Source organism: Calypte anna, chromosome 19 (genome assembly GCF_003957555.1).
Source record: "Calypte anna isolate BGI_N300 chromosome 19, bCalAnn1_v1.p, whole genome shotgun sequence".
In the NCBI taxonomy this organism is placed as follows: Eukaryota; Metazoa; Chordata; class Aves; order Apodiformes; family Trochilidae; genus Calypte; species Calypte anna.
The window spans coordinates 6,354,936-6,379,048 of record NC_044264.1 but is presented as its reverse complement, the minus strand read 5'-3'; the positions used below and the strand labels follow the sequence as shown (position 1 = coordinate 6,379,048).

The following is a 24,113-nucleotide window of genomic DNA, read 5'->3' as shown; positions in this document are numbered from 1 at the left end:
TCCTGCTTTGCCTTGATCCTGAAGCTGAGAGCTGGGGGGTGTGAGGTGAGGAACCACCTGCCAACATGTTAAGCTCCAGTTACACACGTTCACTTCACGCTCCTTTTAGTGAGCCTGAGAGTGGCTTTGTGGTCTGGACGCAGCTTGCAGGGAAGTTTGAGGTGCTACCTTCCAGGCAGCTTCAGCTCTTGTGGGGGAAATAGGAAGGGAAGAAGCAGCAGCTGGTGGAAACAACCTTCCCTACCCCTGAGATGCCTCTTTCCTGGCATGCGGAGGAGGTGAGCAATACTCCGGTGCACAGGGAAGCAGTGGGGGGATTTACCTAAATGGCTCATGATGTTTCCATTCCTTCCACCCCTGCTTTCCCCCAGGCTGGAATCCACCTCTCCTTCTCCTCCAGGCTCCTTTTGGACAAGGTGCTTTGGCCACTGCCTGGGCTCCAAATGAATCAGGCAGCCTGGGTGTGAGCCGTGCACATGTACCAGCATGTGTACAGCTCCTCAGCCAGCGCTGCACAGTTTGGCTTTGGTGTCTTCTGTGTTTTTGGGAAGTGGGATGTGATCCTCAGCTCAAGGCAGATCCTGACAGCATAAATCAGCCTTGTCCCTTGCGTGGTTTCTGGTGGCACTGGAGCTTTTTGTGTGGATCAGGTGACACTCATTGAACATCCTTGCTTCTGTCATCATAGGGCCAGGTTTATGTAATGAGATGGAAAACTTATTGTTCAGTATTTTTGTCCTAAAAGCTGCCTCCAGAGGTTGGGCGCAGACTCCTGGGAAACGGGAAATGTCCTATTCAAGAAACTCACTGATCACGTGTGTGTTCCCCGGAGTTGGCATCAGTGGAGTGATCTCAAAAGGAGAGTCAAGCCACGTAGCCTTGGGTGTGCACTGCAGGCACCCCTCAGCCCCTTGGGGTTTTTCAGTAGGTAATGGCCTTGCTTGTGCCCCACCAGTACCCCAATGGCACAAAACCTGCCACGTCTTGGCAGGACGTCAGGCCCAGATAGAGCAGGACTCTGGCTATAAAATCAGTTTTCACCATAACTTTAATGTACTCAGAAAGACATTATTAGAGTCCAGACCTCATGGAATTTGCTGATTAGTCTAAGTATATTGAAAGGCCTCATTAAAACACCATTAATGCTGGATCCCCTCCCAATGAGCCATCTCTTATTGCTACCCAGAGATACTTGGAGGAAATGGAAAGGCTGCTCTGGCTGGCTGAGCTGGTCCCTGGGCATGAAGCGTGGCCTTGCCGTGGACAATCTTTGTGGTGCTTCTCGTGTGTGGGGTCCCTGGGACCCAGGGTTGCCTTTTTTGCCTCATGCTTTGCCAGCTGGATGCACCACCACCACACTCTGGTATTAAATTCAGTCCTTGACCCGACTCTTTCTCTCTGCCTGTGGCTTGGCTTTGGGGGTGACCCTGTTTCATGGCACTATTTTGTCTTTGACCAAGTGAAATGCTTAAAACATCCCTGCTGAAGACAGCGACGGTTGTGGTATCCACCAACACAGCTATTGGAAGGACCTCAGGAAACCTGAAAAAAGACCCAATTAATAACTCCTCATTGTTATCCTGAATAAGAAAGATCCACATCCTGGGAAACTTGCCAGAGAAGTGGACGGGGTGGAATGCAGGGAGTGGTCAGCCCAAATAACAGATGGGGATCTACTCTGTCTCTACGGGAGACGGAAGGTGACCTCTGTCATTGAGCTTGGAGTCTGCTCCCCACGTTTCTGCTCCCAGCTGGACCTCGTGTTGTTTTTGTGGATGCCAAATCCGTCTGCCAGCACTGGGCTGAGTCTGGGCAAGGATGGAGAGCCCAGCTCCCACGGCAGGCTGGAGCTGTAACCCTTGGTGTCCTCATGCTGCCACATCCCAAATCAAAAAGAGAGGACACTGCCGTGGTCTTATTTATTGTTTTCTTTTTTCACCATCATTGAAGGCAAAGCACTTCCCAGGCATTAATGAACATATCTCCACAATACGTTATGACAGAAGGAAAAGCAATTTCCTTGCTGGAGATTGGCAACAGAGGTACGCGAAGCTGAGGGACTGACCCAGGTCCCACAGGAAACCTTAGCTTCAGGATGGGAACAAGCCCCTGATACCCAGGATTTCAGGCCAGTGCCTCAGCCTCAAGCCACCCGTGTCCCTGAGGAAAACGAGGGGGTATTAAGGGAAGGTTCACTGGGAAGTGCTAAAATTCTTCCCAAATGTAGACCTTGCGTGAGCAGCATTGCTGCTGCTGCTCTGGCTGTATCTGTGGTGGGACACTAAAAATACCACATATTTAATTCAGATAATTTAATCAGATTTTTTTCACCATATGCATTTGCATATATTTCCTTAAACATAAGATAAAACCCATAATTTATTTAAATTAACAAAATCTGCTGTAACATTTTGCATACCAGCATTTTACATCAGGCATTTGCTCCACCACATGTAACAAATATTTGTCTATAAGTTTATATATTATGAATAGTGACAGTAATAGTATTTTTTTCTAGTCATTTTATTGATTTATTTTTTTTAACATTCCCAAAACTTCACTGTATTTGGGATAGGTAGATGCATGTATAAACACAAATTCTAAGCATGAAGATAAATGTGTTTTCTGAGGTCTGAGAAGTTATTGCCTGCCTGGGATGCTCAGTTTGTGAACAACGGAACAGATTTACATTTTGGTTCCGTATTTATCTTAAGCATAAGTGATGTAATGTTTATTATAGCATCCGTTATTGTTGAAGGAAAGAGATTTATGGCTACAAGCAGAAGTAGATGGAGTTTGCTGGTTCCTTCTAACACTGTGTCAGGTCACTTGGTGATGTTTCCCATGGAGAAGTGGCCAGCATGTGTCAGGGACGTGCCTGCTGATGTGTGATTTTGGAGTTGATACAGTGACCTGCCAGTGATGTTCCACACTTCTGGTGCTGGACTCACTTTTGAAAGTCTCTTTTTAGAAAATGATCATTCTTGTTCTCTCAAGCCATCCAGATGCTTCTTGAAGTTGTACCCATTGCCAGCTCACATTGTAAACTCCCTCTGCTACCAGCAACTCTTTCCAATTCAGCATCTCTCCTAATCACAGATTTCATCAATGCTGATCTGATTTTTGCAGAAAAGTAATGGATGAAATGCTTTTATCAGTCTCAGCCATGGGAGCTCAATTTGCTCAGCAGTTGACTGTTTTCATACCCAAGCATCCTCACTGACTTCCCTGTGACTGGGTGGTGGCTCTCAAGTGGCTGCCCTGATGGTGGAGAGATCCTCCAGGTATCAGCATGGAGGGACACCTCATGATTTGGACCTCCTATAGGTACAAGAGGCTTAGTCACCTGGGAAATGCTGGGGTTATGAAGATAAATAAATCCCTGTAGGCTGGAGAGCTGGAAGAGAGCTGTGTGGATTGATTTGGCTAGGTGGCAATGGGTGCAAATATCTGTATGGATGTGTTGGGAATTACTTAATTACAAGTGTGTAGGCAGACCAGTAGCTCAACAGAAAAGTGGGCAAAAAAGGTGGAAATGCTAGCAGAGGGCAGCAAGGGGCTCACAGGTTTGAGGGTACAGCAAGTCACAGTGTGGTGCTGACCTCTGCAGAGGGAACCTCCCCTGCAGTGACTGACCATTGCTGCAGGAGAGCTGGAGCTTGACTACCAGGCCATTATCTGCCTAGTTCTGTGTCAGTGCAGGGCTGGGAGACTGAATGCCCAGGGCAGCACTTCTGAAGGTTGTGTGAGCAGTCTTGATGAGACAAGAAATGTGGTGATGAGAACGTGGGTTACTGGTGGACTTGGACTTAGGTTTATGGTTGGACTTGACCTTAAGCATCTTTTCCAACCTAAATGATTCTGTGTCAGCAGCCATTGTTGTCTGTGATCCCTGCCCACAGTCTGCTCTGGATGGTGTTAGCTTTTTGCAGCACAAGGGGGACTTGTTTGCTGTCAGCACTATGCAAGAGGACGTCAGGATCCATCATACTTGTTCTTTCTGATGTCCTCTACCTTTTTGTTCCCAATAGTCAGGTAAAGGTTGTTCAGCTGACAGGGTGGCACCTTTAGGTTGCTTAAGGGTAGAAAGCTTGGCTTGGCTGATGCCTGTGTCCTGTGCAGCATGTCTTCCTCCCCAGGGGGCATCTGAGCATCTCCAGTGCTTAACTTGTGGAGACAGGGTAGCCCTCATCATGCCTACTCTACGCCACAGCTTCTCTGGCCATCCTCCCCTTCTCAGGATAAAAACTACCACTTCGGAGAATGGTTTCTTTCAATGAGTTATTTTATGGTTTCTGTGTCTAAAATGAAACATCTTGGCATGGTGAAATGTGAGGACAGGAGAGAATTTGCTGGAACTTCTGAAAGACTTAGCGTGCATGTGCTAACGGGATATAATTTCTGTCCTCATGCAGACTGAAGCACATGGGCTGTTCCTGGTGTGATGAAATCTTGGAAGTTGGGTTTAGATGGCTTCAGGGCAGGCTGGTGATGAAGAGAAAGCTTGATAAAGTGTTAGCACTCAGAGATGCCCTGCATGCTCCCATCCTGTCCTGGGCAGTGCCACCCATTGCTTCAGGCACCTTACTTCTCCTGTAGCTCACGGATCTCCTGTTCCCTTGGGCAGAAATCCCACTTTTCAGTTCTTCCCAGATTTCACCTCGGTTTCCCCCTTTTTAATAGGAATGCTTGGCCTCTTGCACTCAGACTTGGGGAGGAGCAGCTTGTTTCTGCAGCTGGCCTGGTGCCAGATGTCATCACTTCAGGCAGTGCCACGCTGCACATCTTCAGCAGTTTGAAATGGAGAGACAGAGAGAGACAGATAAGATCAGCAGCTTTAGGTGATGGCATTGTTTCAAATAAACCATGCATGACCCAAAGCTTCCACTTCAAATGGGGAATGAAATTGCTTCATCCTTTGACAGCTTGCTCCATGAAAGAAATTTATCTTCACTTAATTGCTTTAGATCCCAAGAGGCTGTGTACAGTAATTTCTAGGAGATAATTATATCAAATTAAAAAAATATGTGACTATCCGACTGCTGAGCATGAATGCAGTGGCCAGGGAGCTGGAAGGAAAGAGGCACCACATCTGATTCATGCTCACAGGTTAGGACTTCCTCCCCTTCTCGTGGTCTGCAGGGATGGCACTTGGGGACCACAGGAGTCCTGGCTGTGAGGGACTGGGTGCTGATGTGCTGATCAGAGTGCTTGGAGCTGGGAATCCTGCTCTGCCAGAGCTTCTTTGGGTTCTTGCCTTTGCTTCCCTACTTTGAGGCATGGCAGGGGTTTCCATCCCCATTCCTTGTCACTTGCTGGGGACAGCAAAGCCTCCCCAGGCAGAGCTTGGCAGTGTCTTCGTCCAGTTAGTTCTCCCGTGTAGTTGTACAGAAGAGCTGAGGAACAAGAAAGCTTGTTGATTTAAAAACATGTATATTTAGAAGCAGAGTGTAAACTTCCTGCCCAGACTGGGATTGGATTCTTGACTATGTTTGAGTTTCCAGTTTTCATTTCCTTTGCCCTCATACTTAACATTGTGTATCTCCCAGAGTGTGCCCCAGACTAATCTCTCCTTAACCCTCCCTCGCCCCACATTTTTCTATCATTATTTGCACATCAGTTCCAGGTCTTCCAGGAGGCAGCATATCTCCTGGGTGTCACTCCATGCCATGACTAAGCTTGGGCTCCTGCATGTATCCTCCATCCCTCTGATAGTGACCTCAGACCCCAGCCAGTGGCAGACCCAAGCTGGGGACTGCAGCAGGGATGGAACAGCTGGCAGTTGCCATCCCTTGGGAGAGGATGGACAATTTCAGCTTGAAAAAAAATCCTGAAGGGACATCTCCCTTTGTAGCTCATGGGAAACAATTACTGACCACTTCCAGAAGGGGTAAAATGCTCCGTCATCTCAATCCTCTTCCTTTCTTTCCCTTTAATCAAGACCACATGCCCTCCTTGCCTTCTTCAGGGGACAGCTCATGCCCTTCTATTGCCTTTACAACCCATCTCCTGGGGACACAGATAATTTTGTTCCCCTCCCCCAGGGCTGTGACAGTTTTTGTGTGTGATCCTGCGTGGGCTTTGAAATGGTTGTCAACAATCCTGCGCCAGAACTGAGCTCCTCCCCACTCCTGTGATGTGCAGGCTGGTTTTTGAAGTGTGATGCTGCTTCAGCTGTTCCCAGGAAGTCTGCAGGGGAACCGTGTTTGTACTAAGGAGGTAAAGTCCCTGCGTGTTTCTGGAGGGGATCTACTCAATGGGCTCTTTGATGTCCTCTCAGTTTTTGGACTTACATCAAGTAAGTCTAAAAAAAGAAATGTTTTGGCTTAGCCTAGAACATTTGCACCTGAGCAAGATGACCTGTGGCTGTCTTGGTGTCTAAGGAAGAAATCCATGGTCACTGGTAGAGCTGTGGCCTGGAGCAGGGTGCTGGCTCATTCAGACAAGCTGACAAGTTGGCTCCCAAGGTTGTCTCAGGTCACGGGAAGTTTAGATTAATTATTAGAAAGAATTTCTTCCCCAACAGGGTTGTCAAGGCCTGGCACAGGCTGCCCAGGGAAGTGGTGGAGTCACCATCCCTGGAGAGATTTAAAAGCCATGTAGATGTGCTGCTCAGTAACACGGTTTAGTAGTGGACTGAGCAGTGCTGAGCAGTTGGACTTGAGCAGTTTGACTTGATGATCTTAAAGGTCTTTTCCAACCCAAACAATTCTAAGTGGTGAAGTGGGATGGCTGTCACATGTAAAATGTCTCCCCAAGGCAGTCCTCAACCTTCACACTGTCCCCACATGCTGTTTAGGATCTCATACTACACTGAGTGCAGACAAAACCAGTGCTCTGAGGTGTTCCCTGGTGTCCTTTCTATTTCAGTTCATGTGTGTCAAGCTGAACAGCATCTCCCTATCCTCAGGTCTCTGGAGCCTGAGAAATCTTATGTTGGTATGGCAGTCCCCCAGTGACCTCGTATTTTGCGTGCTGTCTCCTAGTTCAGACCTCACAGTGCTGTCTCAGGGCTTGCATTTAATCCTCATCTGATACGGCTGCCCAGGGCCATCGCTCACCAATGGGTCACACATCCTGATCTTCAACTCCCTGGTAGTTTGTTATTGTCTTTTTTTTTTTATTATTGTGTGAGGGGTCCAAGACAAAACTTGGCACATTGTAGCAGCTGGTGGTGACCACTGCTGTCCTCATTATCTTCTGCAGCCCAAATAGCCTTTTCCCTTTGTGTCTTACGTGGTATGATCCTGGGCTGGTCTGAGGTTTTGGTCCCAGGTTCAGAGAGGAGAGGCTTTTAGCAGCAATGCTTGGTTGCCTGAAACAAGAAAACTGTTTCTCCAGCACAGTGTAGGGGTAGTTGTTTGGGGATGTTCTGCCTCGGGGTGACTACTCAGTGTGCCAATCTTATCATAATTAGTAAATGATCAGCTAGAAAGGGGTGCTCAGGGCCAATGAGAAGTGGGACGTGGTTGAAGGTGAGAGACCAGGTCAATGAGCTCAAGCCCAGGCCTCTTGGTCCCTGGGGTTAAAATATGGCATCTTCTGCCACTGTGGTTTGTGTTCACTCATAAAAGCCATGTCTGCAGCAGTCACTCTGTCCGTGTCTTTTTGTCCTTTTCTTTTTCCTTTCTGTGCTTTCTTGACATACTTCTTCACTTACTCCTTTTTCATTGCTTTTAGATCACCTAAACCCGTTTGAAATAATCTTTCTGCCCTGCCAGCTGAAGCCAGGAGCCTTGGGGGACAGGCAGGGGGGCTGGAAGTGGATGGGCTCTCTCTTGCAGACACTGGCAGAGGAGCATTTAAGAAACTGAGAATACGAGGAGCTCTCATCTGGCTCGAAGCTGCTGCTCACAGCTCAGTTGGCGTTTTGTTTCAGAGGCCATGAGTGAAGGAGTTAATGATGATCCCAGATGGCTTCAGAGTTTGCCTCTTGCCACCCCTTCTTGTTCCCCCAGGATCTCAGATGGTGGCGGGAGATGAAGTAAAATTCTGGAGTTTATTGTAAAGTTCATCTCTCTCTCTAAATCATGCTGGAACTTGTGCTTGCTGTGTTGGCAGCTTCAAGGGGATGCTACCTGGTAATTAATTAGTTGTCAAGAGAAAGCCCAGAGGTTCCAAGTCTTTATATTCTTGCTAATAGAAATTTCTCTGATTACATTTTCCCCCTTGGCTGGAGGGCTGAAGAGCACAGAGCAGGAGCTATGGTCCATGGGCAGCTGGAGCATGCCTGCCTGTCCTTTGTTGGGACTCCTCTGAGCGTGCTAGCACACGCTTCCATCAGCACAAACCCCCAGGGAGCCTGGTCCCCAGCCCTTCTTTGCCAGACAGTCCTGCTTGTTTCTTCTCACACACTTCCCCTGCCTTTGCAGGTGAGTCCTGCCATGGTTTCCCTTAGCTTCTCCTTGGGGTCTTCTCTTGGCTTCATCATTTCTGTGGCCCTTCCCTGCAGTCCTCTCCCCAGTGCTTTGTGTGTTTGATTCTTTGCATGTTTGCTTTGCAGAACCCTTCCTCTGGGCTGAACTTAAAGAAATCTTTCATGTTTGCAGAGATTCCCAGTGTTTCTCTCAACCTCACTTCTGTTGTCTTTGTCTTTATCTCTGTGCTGCTGCAGTTGGTTGTGGTTCTCTCTCTCTTGCAGAGAGAGAAGCACGGTTGGGGAGGAGCTACATGCCTGGATTTTAGGGTTCTGTCTTAGCCAAGCAAGCCACTCCACACAAATCCACTCTGGAGCTGGGTTATCCAGTGGTTTCTTGAAGGACCATACACATTTTTGTGAGCTGCTTTATATTATTCCTACTTTTTGCAGAGATTCTCTGTTCCCCTTCTCTGGCCAGTGTCTGGTGTCCCCCAGCAGCCTGGTTCTGTCTTACATCTTGAGCAGCTTTGTGCCTGTTTAAAACCAGCACCTTTGGAGCTGAACCTCGTCATCCATCCAAGCTCTCTTCCTTTCCCTGCTTCAGTGGCCAGCACAACCATCCTGGAGGAGGAATGGGTGATGTCTCAACTGTTTGGGAGACATTGCTCTCCTCCCTCTGCAACAGGGCAGTAATTTTCTGTTGTGTCTCTCAGAAATCTACTGAAAATCAAACCTTCCCCTTGCTCCAGATGCATTTGTCTGGGAAGGAGCTTCTGGTGGCATCTGGTGGCATTCAGGATGTGGTGGTGGCCTTCCAGCTATAGTGATCCAGGTCCTCTGTCATGAGCAGACCTCTCCACTGATGCCAAGTGGTCCATCTCAGCCCAGAATGGAGCTTGCCTTGTCTGGGAGAGACTCCAGTTTTTTGGTGGGCAGATGCAGCAGGGTTGGGAGCTGGGTCTGCTCCAGGGCCAGGTAGGGCATAGCAAGCAGGGAGGTGGGCAGCTCTTCTCCTAAGCCCAGCACTTCTTTTGAGCCCAGTTTTTCTCCTGGCTTGGGAAAAGAGCCCTGCTGGTGGGCAGAGATGCTGTAGCTCTTTAAAGCCCATCTCTGCTACCTTCAGGAGCAGCTGTGTCTTGGCCAATCCCAGGCAGTGTCCCCCTGGGTGCTGTCACTGAGCTGCAGGGAGCGGTGCAGCTCTGCCGGATGCTCTCACGCCTGCCGGGGCTGAGCCTTCCCTTCCCACCCCCGGGGAGCCAGACTCCAGCCCACCTGGCCAGGCTGCCTCTGCAGACATATGGTCCCTTCCCTTTGTGTTTAGTTAAGTGTGGGAGGACTCGATGCTGTCACTCCTGGAGCTTTAAAGCCATTGTTGTTGCTGATACAGCCCCACCAGCAGACGTGGCAATTTTACAAACATGGCCCCATCCTGAACAAAAGCAATTAGGGTGGTATTCTGTTCTAACTGGTGAGGAGGGAGGTTTCTAGTGTCTGGAAAGGGCAAAATCTAAAGCAGAAGTTAAAGACAAAGGCATTTGGGAGGGAGGATGTGGGGAAAACGGGGGCATGAAGGGCTCAGATGGCAGATCTCGAGTGGCAGATATGGAGCTCAGTGGCTCAGGGTGCAAGGAGTAGCAAGCAGAGTCCTGCAGGTATAGGGAGCTGTATCCACTGGGGCTGAGGTGAGGGTGAAGAGCGAGGTGGTACCTGCTTGGGCAGGGGATGGGTGTTCTGGGTGAGAAAGGTGAAGACTGAGGCTGCAGGGGGGGAAAAAAAACTAAGATGTGATAACCACTGGATTGAGCAAACAAGAAACACTGGAGATGACAGTAGAGAGTGTCACAGGGCTGTCAAGTGGTCTGGAAGCTGCAGAGGTAGCACAGCAGAGCTCAAGGGAGCAGGAGAAGGTGGCCAGGGCCACAGCTGCCATGTGGTTTGGTGCAACTCACGTGGGCAAGTCAGGAGGCTGTTCCCAGTCCCAGGGCTTGGAGCCGCATTTTGTGCTTCTGGCTCCTTCCTTGCTTGGCTTTTCCAGCATCTGATCTGACTGTTTGTTTGCTTGCAATGATTTCAGTTGTTTTCTATTTTAGCTTCTGACCCCGGGTGCCTGAGCTGGGGCAGGCAGGCACCGATTGAAAGCCGCCACTTGGCGGCAACAACTGTTCGAGCTGCTGAGCAGCACCCATCTAAACCCTCTTTTCACACACTCAGAGCTTCCCAAACATTAACCTTTGGATTAAAATTTTCCATGATTGGTCTCTCCCCAGATGTGATGTCTGAGCTTTGGTTTGGGTTCATGTTTTTCATGTTTGTTGGATTTGTGTTATGGGAGAATGAAAGAAATACTTTTCCCATTTCAAAAAAAAAAAAAAAAGGAGAAGAAATTATACTCTCCATTTATTTATTTATTTATTTATTATTATTATTTGGAGATTCACTAAAAATGGTTGGAAGTTGGAAGGTGAAAACGATTATTACCTTGGCTACAGCAAGGGGCAGCTCCAGGTGTGCAGGGCGGTGCGTTGGGGTATCACCAGCACATCCCACTCCAGGTACATGCAGGCTCTGCCAGCAGAGCCAGGAGAGCCTCGGGGTGAGTCAGGCTGAGTAACGCCAGATTTGGAGGAGGGCGGCTGGTTTTGTGTTTTTTAGCAGGCCAGCTCTAGAGAAAAAAAGAAAAATAGCAAGAAAAAAAAAAAAAGTTGTTTTTCAGGCTGCAGATGCAGGATCACGATGCACCGGGGACGCGCGGGCTGCCGTGAGTCAGGCATAGGGCTTGCCATGGTGTTTTTGATCCTCTGCTCCCTGTTGTGGGTTGTGGCATCGTCAGGAGATGTCACCCTGGGGAGGGAACATTTTGGCACAGACCCTGCCCCATGGTCCCTGTGCAGCACTGGTGTTGCTCCCCTCCTCTCACGTGGCATCCACTGGTGGCTGCACCTTTCCTTTTCCTACACTGAATCGTTCAGATCCCACACTTGACACCTTCTTGTCCTCTTCAGGGCCACCTTGAACACTCTGGAGGACACTGCATTTCCTTACATTGATTTGATTTTTTTTTTTTTTTCTGGCTGCAGCACACTGCTCCAAGTCTGTGTGCTGCTCATCGGGTGGGGACCTGAGCTGCTCACACCAGCGCTTGTAATGTCTGGCCTGCAGCTCTGCCAGAGGCCAGAATTGGCTCTCAGTGCAAGGCTAGATCACAAGGACAGTGTTAGATGGAGGGTGGAGTGAGCGAATACCCCTCTCTTCCTACTGTGCTCTCAGGAAATGTCTCTAATGCAGCTGTAAGTGTGAATGAAGTCAAAAGGATGGATCAGTGCCCCCACTCCAGCCCACCCCACTTGTCGGGGCTCATCCAGTGTCCCCACCCTATTGTTCTGGTTCATCTCCTCTGTTTCGGGGCAGGGGCCCTGCTCTGTGCTCAGCATCCCGCTCCCGAGAGGAGGAGCTCTGCAGAAAACAAAGACGCAGCGAATAGTTTTCCTCTCGCTGATGAGCCACCCTGCCAATTCCTCCTTCCCTTCTCTAGGTGTGTTTGCAGCTCTTGGCCCGGCTGGAAGTGAGTGACTGCAAGATCTGGGCAATTATTCATCTGCCAAAGGATCTGAGTATTGGTTATAAGTAGCTGAGCTGTGTTTTTCACTTCCTTAAAGGCAGAGCAGAATCTGCGCGGGCTGGAGCTTGCATCCAGTGCGTGAAATTACCTCTTGGGTAGGCTAATGGAGTGTCTCACTCATAGCAGCCCTTCCTCGGAGAGGACATGGGCTCTCAGGCACAAGAACGTCATCAGGAGTCCCCTAAGTGGCAGCATTTCACTGTAAAGCAAAACACAGCGTCTGTCAGTCCCTGAAGTGGCTGCTGGAAGTGGTGTGAGCTGCTTCCCGCCCTGCCCTGAGCCGCCGGGAGCGCGCTGCCGGTGTGGTTCTTGCGGTGGGTGGAAATGCCAGTGTTGCTTGTATCTCTGGGGCTGTGGTGTCACAGCCGACTGAGCTGTGGTGGCATTTTTCTGGTGTTATTACATTGCCTTCCCTCTCTCCACCCTCTCTTTTCAACGGAATTTTAGCAGTGGCCCTGACGGAGGAGCTGAGAGATCAGAGAAACACCTCCCTGCAGGCAGCATCCCCTGCCCTGCTAGCTGCCCTTTCACGTGGGCTTTGCCTGCTTGCTAATTCAAAGCCAAGCTGATTTTTTCTTTTTTTTTTTTTACTTCCAAAATTAAGGAGAGTCAGAATGCCCTGAGCTTCCCATCAAGGCATGTGGACCAGCAGTGTCTGGCTTCTGGTTTGCAGAGCAGAGGTTTCTCATCACATTGCTCTGACTCAGGTATCTGTTTCCTCTGATGTGGGCAGCTATCGCTGCAGCTTTTGTCCTGGGCATGCGATTGCTCTGTGGTTCCCAAGGGATGGTGAGATGTGCAGGAGAGCTCCCCAAGTGCTGTCACGATCAGCTGGTGGAGTGGTAGAAGCGGGATTGCAGGAGCAGCATCTACGGCACCGCCACATGTTCAGAAGCTCCCCTGAAATCAGTGGGGCGAGCATCCAATTTGGGTCCTAGACTAAAAAGCCTGAAGGAAATGAAACACACACAACCTGACCCAAGCTGGTGTGTGTGTGTAAACTTGGATTCTGGGATGCTGCTCCCCATAACTCACCCTCCCAGCTGGGTGCTTCCTGCTCCCCATCCAGCAGCGCTGAATTCCCTTGGCTTAGGAGGTACCTTTTATAATGTTGATTTCATTGCATTTTCCTGGCCAAACGGCCTCCCCTGAAATCAGTATCATTCTACCACTGAGACTAACCACTCCAACCAGTTTCCCCAGAGCGGGATCCCAGTTCAGCAGGTCAGGGTTGTCACCCTCTGAGAACTGCTTGTGTTTGAGGAAGTGAAAACACCCCTGGGGAGGCTGCAAGCAGCAGCCAGGTGGGAGCTGTGCTGCTTTAGGGGATATTTAGCAATTCTCATTAAAACAAGTCTCCTGTAGATTTCAGTTTCCTAAAAGACAAGGAGAAAATTCCAAAAGACTTTCATCCCAGTTCAAATATCCACCAGGGCAGGGAGCTGTGGAAGTTACAGTGGGATCTCAGATGACATTCTCTGAAAAGTAAACTTTAATACAGTGCAAGTTTGAAATGCTCTGACCAGCAGTGGCTCTGCCCTCTGCAAGGGTTTGGCTGGCGTCTGCTCCTCTCGTGCTGAGTAATGAAGGGCAGAGAGGGGGAACCAGGGGCTCTGCCTGAGGAGCCCCTCTACTTTTGAAGCCTTCAACACCTCCGTGAGATATTTAAATGACAGACAGACATATAGAGATCTGCAAATACTCATTTGGTGCCAACTAAACCACAAAGAAGATACAGCATTTGTGGTCCAAGGAAGTTTAAATATTTGTGGTCAAAATTAAATTTGACATAAAACTCTCATCTGCCATGGAAGGCGTCCAGGAACTGCATGGAGAATGTATAAGCTGTTCAAACTCACAGAAATGGCTTCCCTACCAGCTCTGCCATGACCAGGCTATACTGCAGCTCTTACTCCTCTCCCTCCTGCTGCTGAGGTCAAAAGTCAGGTTTGCAAGGGACATGGTGGCCTGTTAACACTTCTGGAGGTGGAAGTCCACCATGCCATGGGTGTTCCCAGCTAAAAACATGGTTGGCAGTTAGATGGTGTTAGATGTGTAGATGTGGTGCTCAGGGACATGGTTTAAGCACTGGACAGTTAGTACAGTTAGGTTAATGGTGGGATTGGATGATCTTAAAGGTCTTTTTCAACCAGCATTGTTTTGTGATTCTGTGATCTTCAGGGATTCATCCCTGCAAATGTCCCAGTAAGGCCAGCTCCCCCCTTTCAAGAGGGCCTTTCTTGGGGAGGTTGCCAGATAACCCCAGTGTTCTCCCCACAGTGTGGGCAGCCTGGACTTGGCTTGTGTCTTTTTTTTGTTTGTTTTCCACATGCCCTGCAAAAAGGGCTTTCACTGCTGCAAGAGCACGCTGAGATTTGCAGTCAAGAGGTTGGGTTGAATGTTCATCAGCCGCATTGCCCAAATTCCAGGAAAACCAGATCCTAGCCCTGGCTTGAGAGCAGCTTCTCTGGTCACCAGCACAGCCTGGCCCCACACATGTCAGATGTCCCCCAGAAACATTGAGGGTGGAGAGGTGTCCCCATTGCCAGCATATCCCAGAGCAGTGGCCTCAGAGGAAGGGCAGCATGTGTCTGCTGAGAGTGGAGCGTTCCCCTTTCCCTTACTAAGCAATCCTCCCTTCCTCCACCAAAGAGCCTGCTAACTACTTTCTTATCTTTCTTAACTCTGCAAAACAATCTCTGGCAAGGCAGGCATCCTCCGAAATGGCAGAGGAAATAAATTCCCCCAGTCCCTGAAAAGGAAGACTGGAGACTCTTGCAGTGGAGAGAGCAGCCCGTGCCCTGTGAAAGCTGACAGTGGTGCTACCTCCTTGTCTTTGCTGAGAACATGGATCTTGCCTTCCTCCTTCCCCAGCCTGGCACTGCTGGCTTGGGGCAGGCTTTCAGGGACTTGTCTGCTCTGGCTGGTGTTCCAGTGGGATCTGCAAGGGAAGAGCAGAGCAGGCTCCTTCAGACTCATCTTGACATTACTTGATGGCTTGAATTTTTCTTGTTTTTTTTTTTTTTTCCCCTGGCAAGTTTGGGAATGTGCAATGAAAGAGAGAAGGCATCAAGGTGACTGTAACAGGGTGTCCCTGCCTGTGACTCACTTTCTTCTGGAGTCATTTGCCTCTTGCTCTGGCCTCTTTCAAAGATGTGATTTCTTTTAGTCCCTTCTTCTGATGAGCAATTGAAATGTCTGGTCCTGTGCTCAAGGTTTAACCTGGGAGAGCAGAAATGCCCCAGATACTTTACAGCTGCAGCGATCAGTTTGCCCAGCCCTGGGCCGTGTGGCCATAGGGGGTGGAGGCAAATGTCTTCTCCAGTGGAAATTCCTGCAGAAATTCCTGCAGTGCCTTTCTGGAGGGAACATTTTGCAATGTGGGGAAGCCCATAGCTCAAGCTGAGCTGTTGGCAGGCAATGTCTGAGGACACAATGAGAACCAGGCAGGAGCCTCACTCATAAACCAGATGAAACATCTCCATCTCTCTGTGGAGACATCCTGTACCCCACCGTCTTCTCTGGGACTTCTCACCCAGGCTGAAGTCATGCCTTTTCTCTTATCTTCCTGATGCCCAGTAGGAATGAGCTGGTGGGAGCAAAATTTAATCAGCCAACCACCTGCTTACAAGGTGTTGGATGCAGCCCATAGCCAGCTGCTCCCACTGCAAACACTGCTGCTTGCTGGAGAGACAAACTGGCAAATTTTGCACATTTAACAGGTGAATTAGACGTCGGGCAAATCCTTCCAAGCATCTGCAAAAGCCAAAAGCTCAGTTTAGCAACCATCAGAAACTTTCCTGACTGGGCTGTGTAGCTCCTCGTGCTTCAGAGGAGTGGTTGCTCCAGGTCTGGGCACAGGAGCTTGAGAGGGATCTGGCAAATGGCTTTCCGTCCAGAGCATCTGCTTTAGGTGACTTCGGTGTTGACTCTTCCACACAAGTCACATCCTTCCAGCACCCTCAGATGTATTTTGTGGCAGACAAACAACTTTTCCCAACCCTGTGGTAGGCCATCAACAAGGAAAGGAAATGTTGAGAGAGTCTGGAGGAGCTGCAAGATGTTTTGTAGGGTACTGCCAGGCAGTGCTGCAGCAAAAAGGATTTGAGGGACACAGGCTGGAACAGTGTGGGGTTTCCATGTGGATTTTTAAGTGTCCTCTGGCCTAGATCCATAAAAATCTGGTCTGTATTCCTGCCCCGCAGCCACTAGGTGCCAGTCAGGGAGAGAGAACCGGCCCCTGGCAGAGAGACAGCTTGGGGGAGGTCTGCTCCCCAGTGTGCAGAAGATCCCCTTCTCTGGGGAGGGCTTGCTGGGAGGAGGCTTCAAGCCCCAGAACTGCTCACAGCTTCCCCAAGTTCACCTTCATCTCCTACAGCTGCCAATGGTGACCGGTACCAGTGCCTTGGTTACATCTTGAGGATCTTTGTGGTAGGAATCTGTGCAGGCTACTCAGGGCTTCTTCTGACACCAAGAATTGGATGACTGTCACATTGTGCCTTTACATCACCCGTGTGTCTTCTCTGTGTCACTGCATGGGACAAGTAAGGTGAACCCTAGTGCTCGTGGGCTGTTGGCTCCTTTTCCATGCTGCTCTCCAGTTTTTAAGGCCAATAATGGCTGCGCGAGGTGGCTGAGGTTGGAAAGACAGAGGCGTTTGTCAGGCCAAGAGCACATCTGCTCCCATGACTCTTCTGAGGCCCTGTGCCCCAGTTCTGAGGCCCCTGCTGCAGAGGCTGGAGCTGTGCCTCTGCAAGGCTCTGGGTGCTGGGAGAGAGGTTTGGCTAAGACATGGCTAAACTTTGTCTTTGGGGAGCCCCTGTTCAGCTGAGAAGGTGGTTTTCCAGCAGTGGCGATGGGGAAGAGCAACTGGGGTGGTTCCTCTGAGCTTCTTTGTCTGCCCTGGGTGTTTTTCTGGTGTACCTCCCTGCTGTCATGGAACATTAGGTATAGATGTGGTAGATCTTTTTCCTATTTGTGCTCTGGTTATGCTGGGTCTGGGTCCTGCAGAGAGCCAGATGTGTCTGAGATACATCAGAGCCAATGGTGACTTGGTTTGGGCCCCATTGTAGCCATGGTTGCTCACAGGTCAAACAGTGAGGTGCAGGCACATGGGAGCCACATCCACCAAGCCTGTTTGTGGGATCATTTGAAATCAGAAGTTTCTCTGAGATGAGCTGTGGCTGAAGTCAGCCCTCAGCTGCAGAAACCAGGGTTGCAATCCAGCTGCAAGTGCCGCTGCCCAGCTGTGATGGACACTTCAGTCCTACCTACCCAGGTGGCCAAACCTCTTCAACATGTATTTAGGGTTGGGGGGCTCCTCAGGCCACATCCTGCCTGGGGAACAAGCCCAGAGAAGCTGGGCTGTGGGAAGTCCAGGGTTAAATCCAACCAGCTTCTGTGCAAGATGAAAACACAGAAGGGCTGAGACCAAAGCGGGTGCTTTCCTCCATGCTTCTCCTCCAGCACTTTGGGCTGTCCTCTGAGCCAGCTCCCCAGGGATGGGAGGAGGAGGCACAGGGAGCTGGGAGGCATTTAGTCTCAGCCCAGGCGGATGTTTTAGCGGGGTCAGTGCAAATGTTTCAGCTTGGCTGTGTAAGACGCTGCGTGGTTGAGATTGTTTGGGGCTCACTTGGTTTCAGCCTCGTTCAGCTGCTTCAGCTGAGCTGTGTTTAAACCAATGCTGCAAAAACAGTGTTATTCCACACACTGGATCGTGCTGGAGCTTGGCTCTGAGTCCCAGTCCTATCCCGTTCCTGTCTCTGAATCTGGGATGGGATCTCTCCCTGCTATGACTCAAACTTCTCATGTCCTTTTCCCCTTCTGAATCCAGCTGTCAGGATGTGCTCGTGTCTCCCCCTTGCACACAGGAATGCAGAGCCGGCAATGGCAGAGCCCTTTCTCCTTGCAAACCCTTCTCCCAACTCACTGTGTGGCATTGCTGTGGGCAAGGGGCAGCACTCTCTGGACCCAGTTGTGTGTCTCCCCTTTTCCCTGGGATGTGGCAGATCCCTGTGGCCAAGTGGGGCTCCCCTGGCCAGCTGACTTGGCTGCGGGAGGCTCTTTGGACTAGCTGGAGGAGCCTGCGCATTCCTGCCTCCCAGTTATTTGCTCTTTAGGACGCTGCGTAAAATTAACAAGTTGTAAAAGCTGATTGAAGGCGGCAGTGGGTGTGACAGCCACTTGCTCAGAGCAGCAGGAGAGCCCTGTGTGGAGCCGCAGGGCCAGGGGCAGAGGGGCTGCCCCCTCCCTGCTCCAGCCGTGCCTCTGACCCAAAGTGAGACTGGGGCTGGTTTCTGGTGGTATCACCCCACCAGCACCAGGTGCACATGTGCCCCCAGGGCACTGCTCTTGCAGTCCCTTCCCTCCCCTTAAATCTCCTGGAGGACACGGTGTTGGGGCTGTGTCTCGGGCCAGGTGCCAAGTGGCCCCTTCAGCCTGTTTTATCTACAGGGGGAAATACAGCCATAGCCACAGAGGGGATCAGCTTCATTAGTCCTAGGGACCCCTCGTTAGACCTAGGAACTCCTTATTAGACCTGGAGATGAAACACGCAGGGTGTGGCACCAGCACTGCAAAGTGACTTGGAAAGTACACCAGCTGGTGCAGTTAATGCACAGCCCAGTGGGTCTCTACAGGCAGTTAGTGTGTGTTAATGTCTGTCCTGCTGTGTCTTCCTCAGTGATTAGTATTTTAATATATGAAGGCTAACGAGCCACCTCAAGTGTGCCCTAGCAGCCACCGGTGGCTGGTTCTGGGAGCTGGTGGTTGCTGTTGTCCCCCACCCCCTCTGTGATGCAGCAGAAAGATTAGGAACCTCTCAATGAAATCAGGCTGGCTATCAGAGCTGCTGCAGGCAAAGCCATCTCAAGCTCACATCTCACAAGTGGTCTGGTCCCTGGACACTTGTCCTCGAGCAGCACCACGGTGGCGAGGGGCTCAGCGATGCCTTTGGCTGCTCGCACCTCTGGGGAACTGAGCCCAGGTCACAGCCAGGGGCACCAGACCACTTCAGCAAATCTCGGTTTCAGTTTTCCTTTGAGAGTGGCCGTGTCCGTGTCAGGACTATTTTAATACCCAGCAATGACTCGAAGCCAGGCTTTCGGTTCCTGCTGTCTCACTGCACGGGCAGAGGGGGAAGGGTGTGCGGGGCGGCTGTATTTCCCCACCCAAGACCTGGGTGTCTGCTGCCACATCACCAAATACAGCAGCACAGTGTCATTTTGTACTTGGGGAAGGGTGTGCAAAGCTCCTGGCATCCTCACCATGCTCCATTCTGGCAGCCAGGATTCACCACCTGAGCCAGCGGGTGTCTCAGTGGCTGTCCCACTGCCCATGGCATCCCGGTGCTGCAGCGGGTACTCACATTCCCACTTTAAAACAGGAAGTTTCTGACAAAAGCGGGTTGCTCTGCGGCACGCAAGGTCCCTCTCAGCCATTCAAGAGAGACTGGGTGCCAGTCACAGGTCACTTCTTTCCCAGCATCTCAGGGGCTGGGTTGCCCCACAGCAGGGTCAGTCTGGCTGCCCAGGGTTCTGCTGCATCCTCCTCAAGTGGGGCTGCACGTGATGGGCATGTGCAGTGTTTGCTCCTTCCCTGTTTTTCATTCATGTAGGGCTGGAAAAATGTGTTCATGAGTCAAGTTGCTGTGGCATTATGTCATGGGCCTTGGGTTCTTTTCTCCCCAGCAGATGAGCTGAATTTAAGCACCGCGCTTTGCTGGCTTGGCAGGAAATCTGGTGTTTCCTACTTCTTTCTTCTGCAGGGGAGGAAGGAATGAACCCACCTGCCCTTGTCCCCAGCTGTGGGTGAAGGGAGTTCTTCTGCAATGTGCCTCATCATTCCCCTTCCAGGAGACTCTGACAGCAGGATTTAAGCTTTTGCTGTGCAGAGGTGTCTGCGCTGCAGCTGTGTCAGCCCCCAGCCTGTTGTGCGCACAGGGAAACCTCACAGGTCCTCAACTAGATGTTGATGGCTTTAATTTCTCGAGGTGTCTTGAGAAATCCCTCAGGATTGGTGTCAGGATAGGGTGCCCATCTCTTTCTCACCAGCCAGACAGCATCCTGCTATCCCACTGCAGGAGGCTGGTGGCATCAGGGCTCATCCCCCGGTGCTGCCATGGTCATGCCCCTGCAGCAGTGCCAGAGGTGGCCAGTGCTTGGCTGACCCAGTGTCCTGGGCACAAGGAAATTCCAAACACCAGGACTGGAAAATCCCTGGGCTGAAGTCACCCCCTGTGAGTCAGGCTGGGTCTCCACAGCATTAACCAGTTGAGTTGGACATGAAGCAGACAATGAGGTTTCCATCACTCCCCCCAGAGCTGCTGCAGATTGGAGCTCTCAGTAGGGATGTTTCCCATGACAGCCATTCCCACTTTGCTCTTGTTCTCTTTCCTTCCGACTTTTCCCCTGTGCAGAATCATTCCTAAAGGAGAGCCAGGAGGATGGAAATGTTCCTGTGGTGACACTTGCTGGGATTGCTCCTGGCTGGATATCCCAAGCAGCAAAGGACTGGCCTGGGAAAGCAGATCCCCAGCAGCCTGACCTGCTCCTGAGGCTGCTAAGCCTGTGTCACCTTGTCCCTTGCTCACCTCTGTCCCATAGGACACTGTTTTTAGGAGCACAATCAGTGGTTACAGGTCCCTTGCTCCCTAAAATATTATATTCTTGTATTCAGCACCTCTTGGGAGCAGCAACTGCCTCCTGCAGGGAGAAAGGGGCTTCTCCTTCTCCACCCATGGGTGCAGGTACAGAGGGATGTAGGGTCCCAGGGGGACAGCTCCAAACCCTGAGGTGTCCCTGGATGCTGGTGCATGAGGGTTCCTCCCTCGGGCAGTAGCTGGGGTGAGAGGTTGGGGGTCACAGGGGGGTCAGGTTTTTGACACGCACTGCAGTGACATGGTGGTTAAAATTAGCCCACAGGGAGGAAACTGGCAGTGTTGTGGAAGAGCAGAAGTTTCCTCTCACAGCAGCCTGGTGTGGTGGGGCCGTGTGCCTCTGCCAGCCCTTCACTCACCACAGCACAGCCCCGTGTCCGGGGCACACACTGCTGGTGTCACAGCAAGGTGACAATTCAGTCTCTGGCAAACTGGAGCCAGGACGTGCAGCATTGGTATCGCATGGCGTGAGTGAGCTGGTGGTGAGGGGCCTGGCTGGGTCACCTGTGTGGGATGGTCACCTCAGCTTTGGGATCCCCCATCCTGAGAGCCTGGGGGGATCCTTTTGGGATGAGGGTTTCTGAGGCTGCTCTGCTCTGAGCAAAGGAAGAAGGTCTGGGGGCAGGATGAAGTCATGCATCAACATGGAGGTTGTCTCTACAGCATGTAGCACTTCTTGGTCCTGTTGGCTGACTTTTTCCCTATCAGTTTGCTGTTCCCTGGGGGTGATGTCAGTCAGCAGGAAGCACCAGGGGAGAGCTGTGCAGGTGCAGAGTTTCATGGTGAGGGGACAAGGTCTGAGCCAAGGCTGGTCATGGTAGACGTTCCAGCAGAGGCTGAGCTGTGCAGGACAGATCTGTGGAGGCACTGGGCTCTCAGGCTCTGGAAACTCCATTTGAGAGCCTCATAAATTGGATAATTAGCTAAGCTATTGAGTTTCCTTCTGGCCAGATCAGTCCCAGCATCCCTGACAAGGTTCCCCAGTTGGTCCATGACATGGTCCTATGGGATGGGGTCAGGCTGGAGATGAGGAAGGACTCAGCTTTTCCCAGATGCCCCCACCTGCCTGCTCTTGCACCTGCATCCCTCCCCATCTTTTGAGGGGGGAAATCTGGCAATGGAGTCAAAATGAAACCATGAGGACAGGCCACATCGTTCATCTCTCACATTTCAGCAGGCAGACCCCCATTCAGTGGGGCTGGGCAGGGGGCTGGCTGCCCCCCTGAAGCCCGGGGGTGCACTGAGGGGGCAGGACATGACGCAGATCTGTGCTGTGTGTCCTGAGTTTGCCTGCCTCCTTTTTCCTGAGGACAGTGGGCTACGAGGCATGGGCAAACCTCTTCTATCCCTATTTATAAGAAGAGGGGCACCCCTCACATCCCCGCTGTGCTCTGCAGTGCTGCTTGCATCCCACTGGGCCTTCTAGCCCTGAACATCCCCCCTGGCCGTTGTCCATCCACCTCCCCTTTGCACTGACTCTGTTTTCTTTTCCCTCTTCCCAACCCCCTCATCCTCACCCTGTAGGTTATTGCAGCCGACTGCAAGAGGGTCACAGTTCTGAAGTATTTCCTGGAAGCCCTTTGTGGACAAGAAGAGCCTTTGCTGGCATTCAAGGGTGGAAAATATGTGTCAGTGGCACCCGTCCCAGACGCCATGGGAAAGGAAATGGGAAGCCAAGAGGGAAAACAACTGGAAGATCAGGTACCGTGCGGGAAGAGCGCTCCTCGGTGAAGGAAGAATCACCCCTGTGGGGCCCATCCTCTGCCTGCCCTGCAGCTCCTGCTATAAATAGCCAGCATAGCTGCCTGTGCATTTTATGGGGAGGGGAGCAGGGGGGGTGCAAACCCTTGTCTCCCGAGTGTACTTCACTCGTGCCCTTTCCTGCCAGTCCAGCCCGCCTGCCTCTATCTCGTGCTGCTATGAGTTCCAGATGCTGCTTTTTTCCTACCCGAAACGGGGAAGGGGGGTTGGTGGTGGTGGTGGTGGGGAAGCTTTAACAACGTGCAGTGCCGCAGCCCCCGGGAGAGGAGGTGGGCGAGGGGGGTGTCAGGGTTCAGCTTCAGGATCAAGTTTATAGCCGTGGAGCTGGTTGTGGCAGAGGCCTGGGCTCCAGCCTCCAGCACACGTACAGGAAGAGCTGACATTGGCGCCCCGTCCCTCCCCTGCCTCTCACATCCTGATGTGATTAAGGAATTCAGCTCTTGTTTTTCTGCCCTTGCTTGTTCCTGTAGGCCTTGCTTCACTCCAGGCTCCGTGTGTGTGTTTAAGGGCCCTGCCAGCCGCTCTGCAGGTTGACTCTTTTCTTCTGTTTAATCTTGCAGTTGGAAAGGCCAGGGAAACAGGAGAGAGGGGCAAGAGGCATTGGGAGCGGGGAGCTGGGTGGCCCGGGTCTGCCCAGGCTCACTCCGTGTGCCCTGGGGAGCTGACAGCTGGAGGAGCCCAGAGCAAGAACATGCTCAGCACCCTCCTTGTCTCAGCAGCCAGCTCCAGCTGATTGACAAGATTTTAGGTCATTTTTTCCACTGGGGCTCAGAGCAGAACTCCAGGCAGTGAGAGATGTCTCTCTAAGGTGGGAGAACTGGACACTTACCATCTTCTACTGAAAGGTGCAGGAGGTTTTCAAGCTGACATGTGAGACAGGGAGATCATCATATTGTACCCAATGTCATGGCAGGAATGGTCCTGTTCTCTGGAGCAGTCCTTAAATTGAATCAGTCCCAGTTTGTGCTGTGAACAAACATGGTATAGAGGAGACCTCCCTCCTGCTCCATCCCCACAGTCTTGCTCAGCTGTGAGAACCTCTGCATGAGTTCATTGCACAACCCTGGAGCTTCCTCCTTGGGGCTCTGATTGTAAAAGAGCTTCCAGCTTGCCAACATGGTCACCATCATCCTGGCAAACAGACTCCAACCCACTGCAGCAGATCTGCATCTGACACAGCTTTGCTCCTTGGCCCTTATGCCATGCTGTCCTTGATATCCCCCATCCTGTGTGGTCCAGGCTGTCCCAGCAGAGGGAAGTGAGCCTGAGGGCTCCATCTTCCTCCTCCCTGTGGCTAAAAAGTCACAAGGAGGGAAGAGTACATGTTTCTGTGACCAGCACGCATGTGGTCTGGGTGAAATGATTGAGTACACAACTGTGCAGTGCTGGTCTTGTTGGAAATTAAGACTGTGAGCTGCTGTCCGGGTCCCTCCTGCAGACACATGCCATGGTAGCCTTCACAGGGTGTAGCAATGCTCTTAGCCTTCCAGGAGATCATCTTGTGCAGGATCCATGCCCTGCAGCCCTCTGCTGTCTCAGAGCAGGTCTTTCTGCCCAGGTTACACCTGGGAACTCCTCCCAGCCCCATCAGACCCTTTGGGTTTTGGGCAGAGGAGATGGGTAGTGGCCTTCACCTGGAGTAGGAACAACATGGCCTATTCTGGGGGGTCTCCATTTCAGGCAGTGGGAAAGGTCTGCAGACCTTCTGGTGGGGAGAG

General features: G+C 51.3%; 1 protein-coding gene across 5 annotated transcripts in view; it reads left to right on the top strand.

The window, feature by feature from the left end:
- Positions 1-24,113, top strand: part of SMG6 (SMG6 nonsense mediated mRNA decay factor) — a 110,628-nt gene that overhangs the window by 70,662 nt on the left and 15,853 nt on the right. For all 5 annotated transcript variants that reach the window (XM_030462262.1, XM_030462263.1, XM_030462264.1 and 2 more), the window contains one exon: positions 22,159-22,335. In XM_030462262.1, the coding sequence (XP_030318122.1) occupies positions 22,159-22,335 (177 nt within the window). The remainder of the gene's footprint in view (positions 1-22,158; positions 22,336-24,113) is intronic.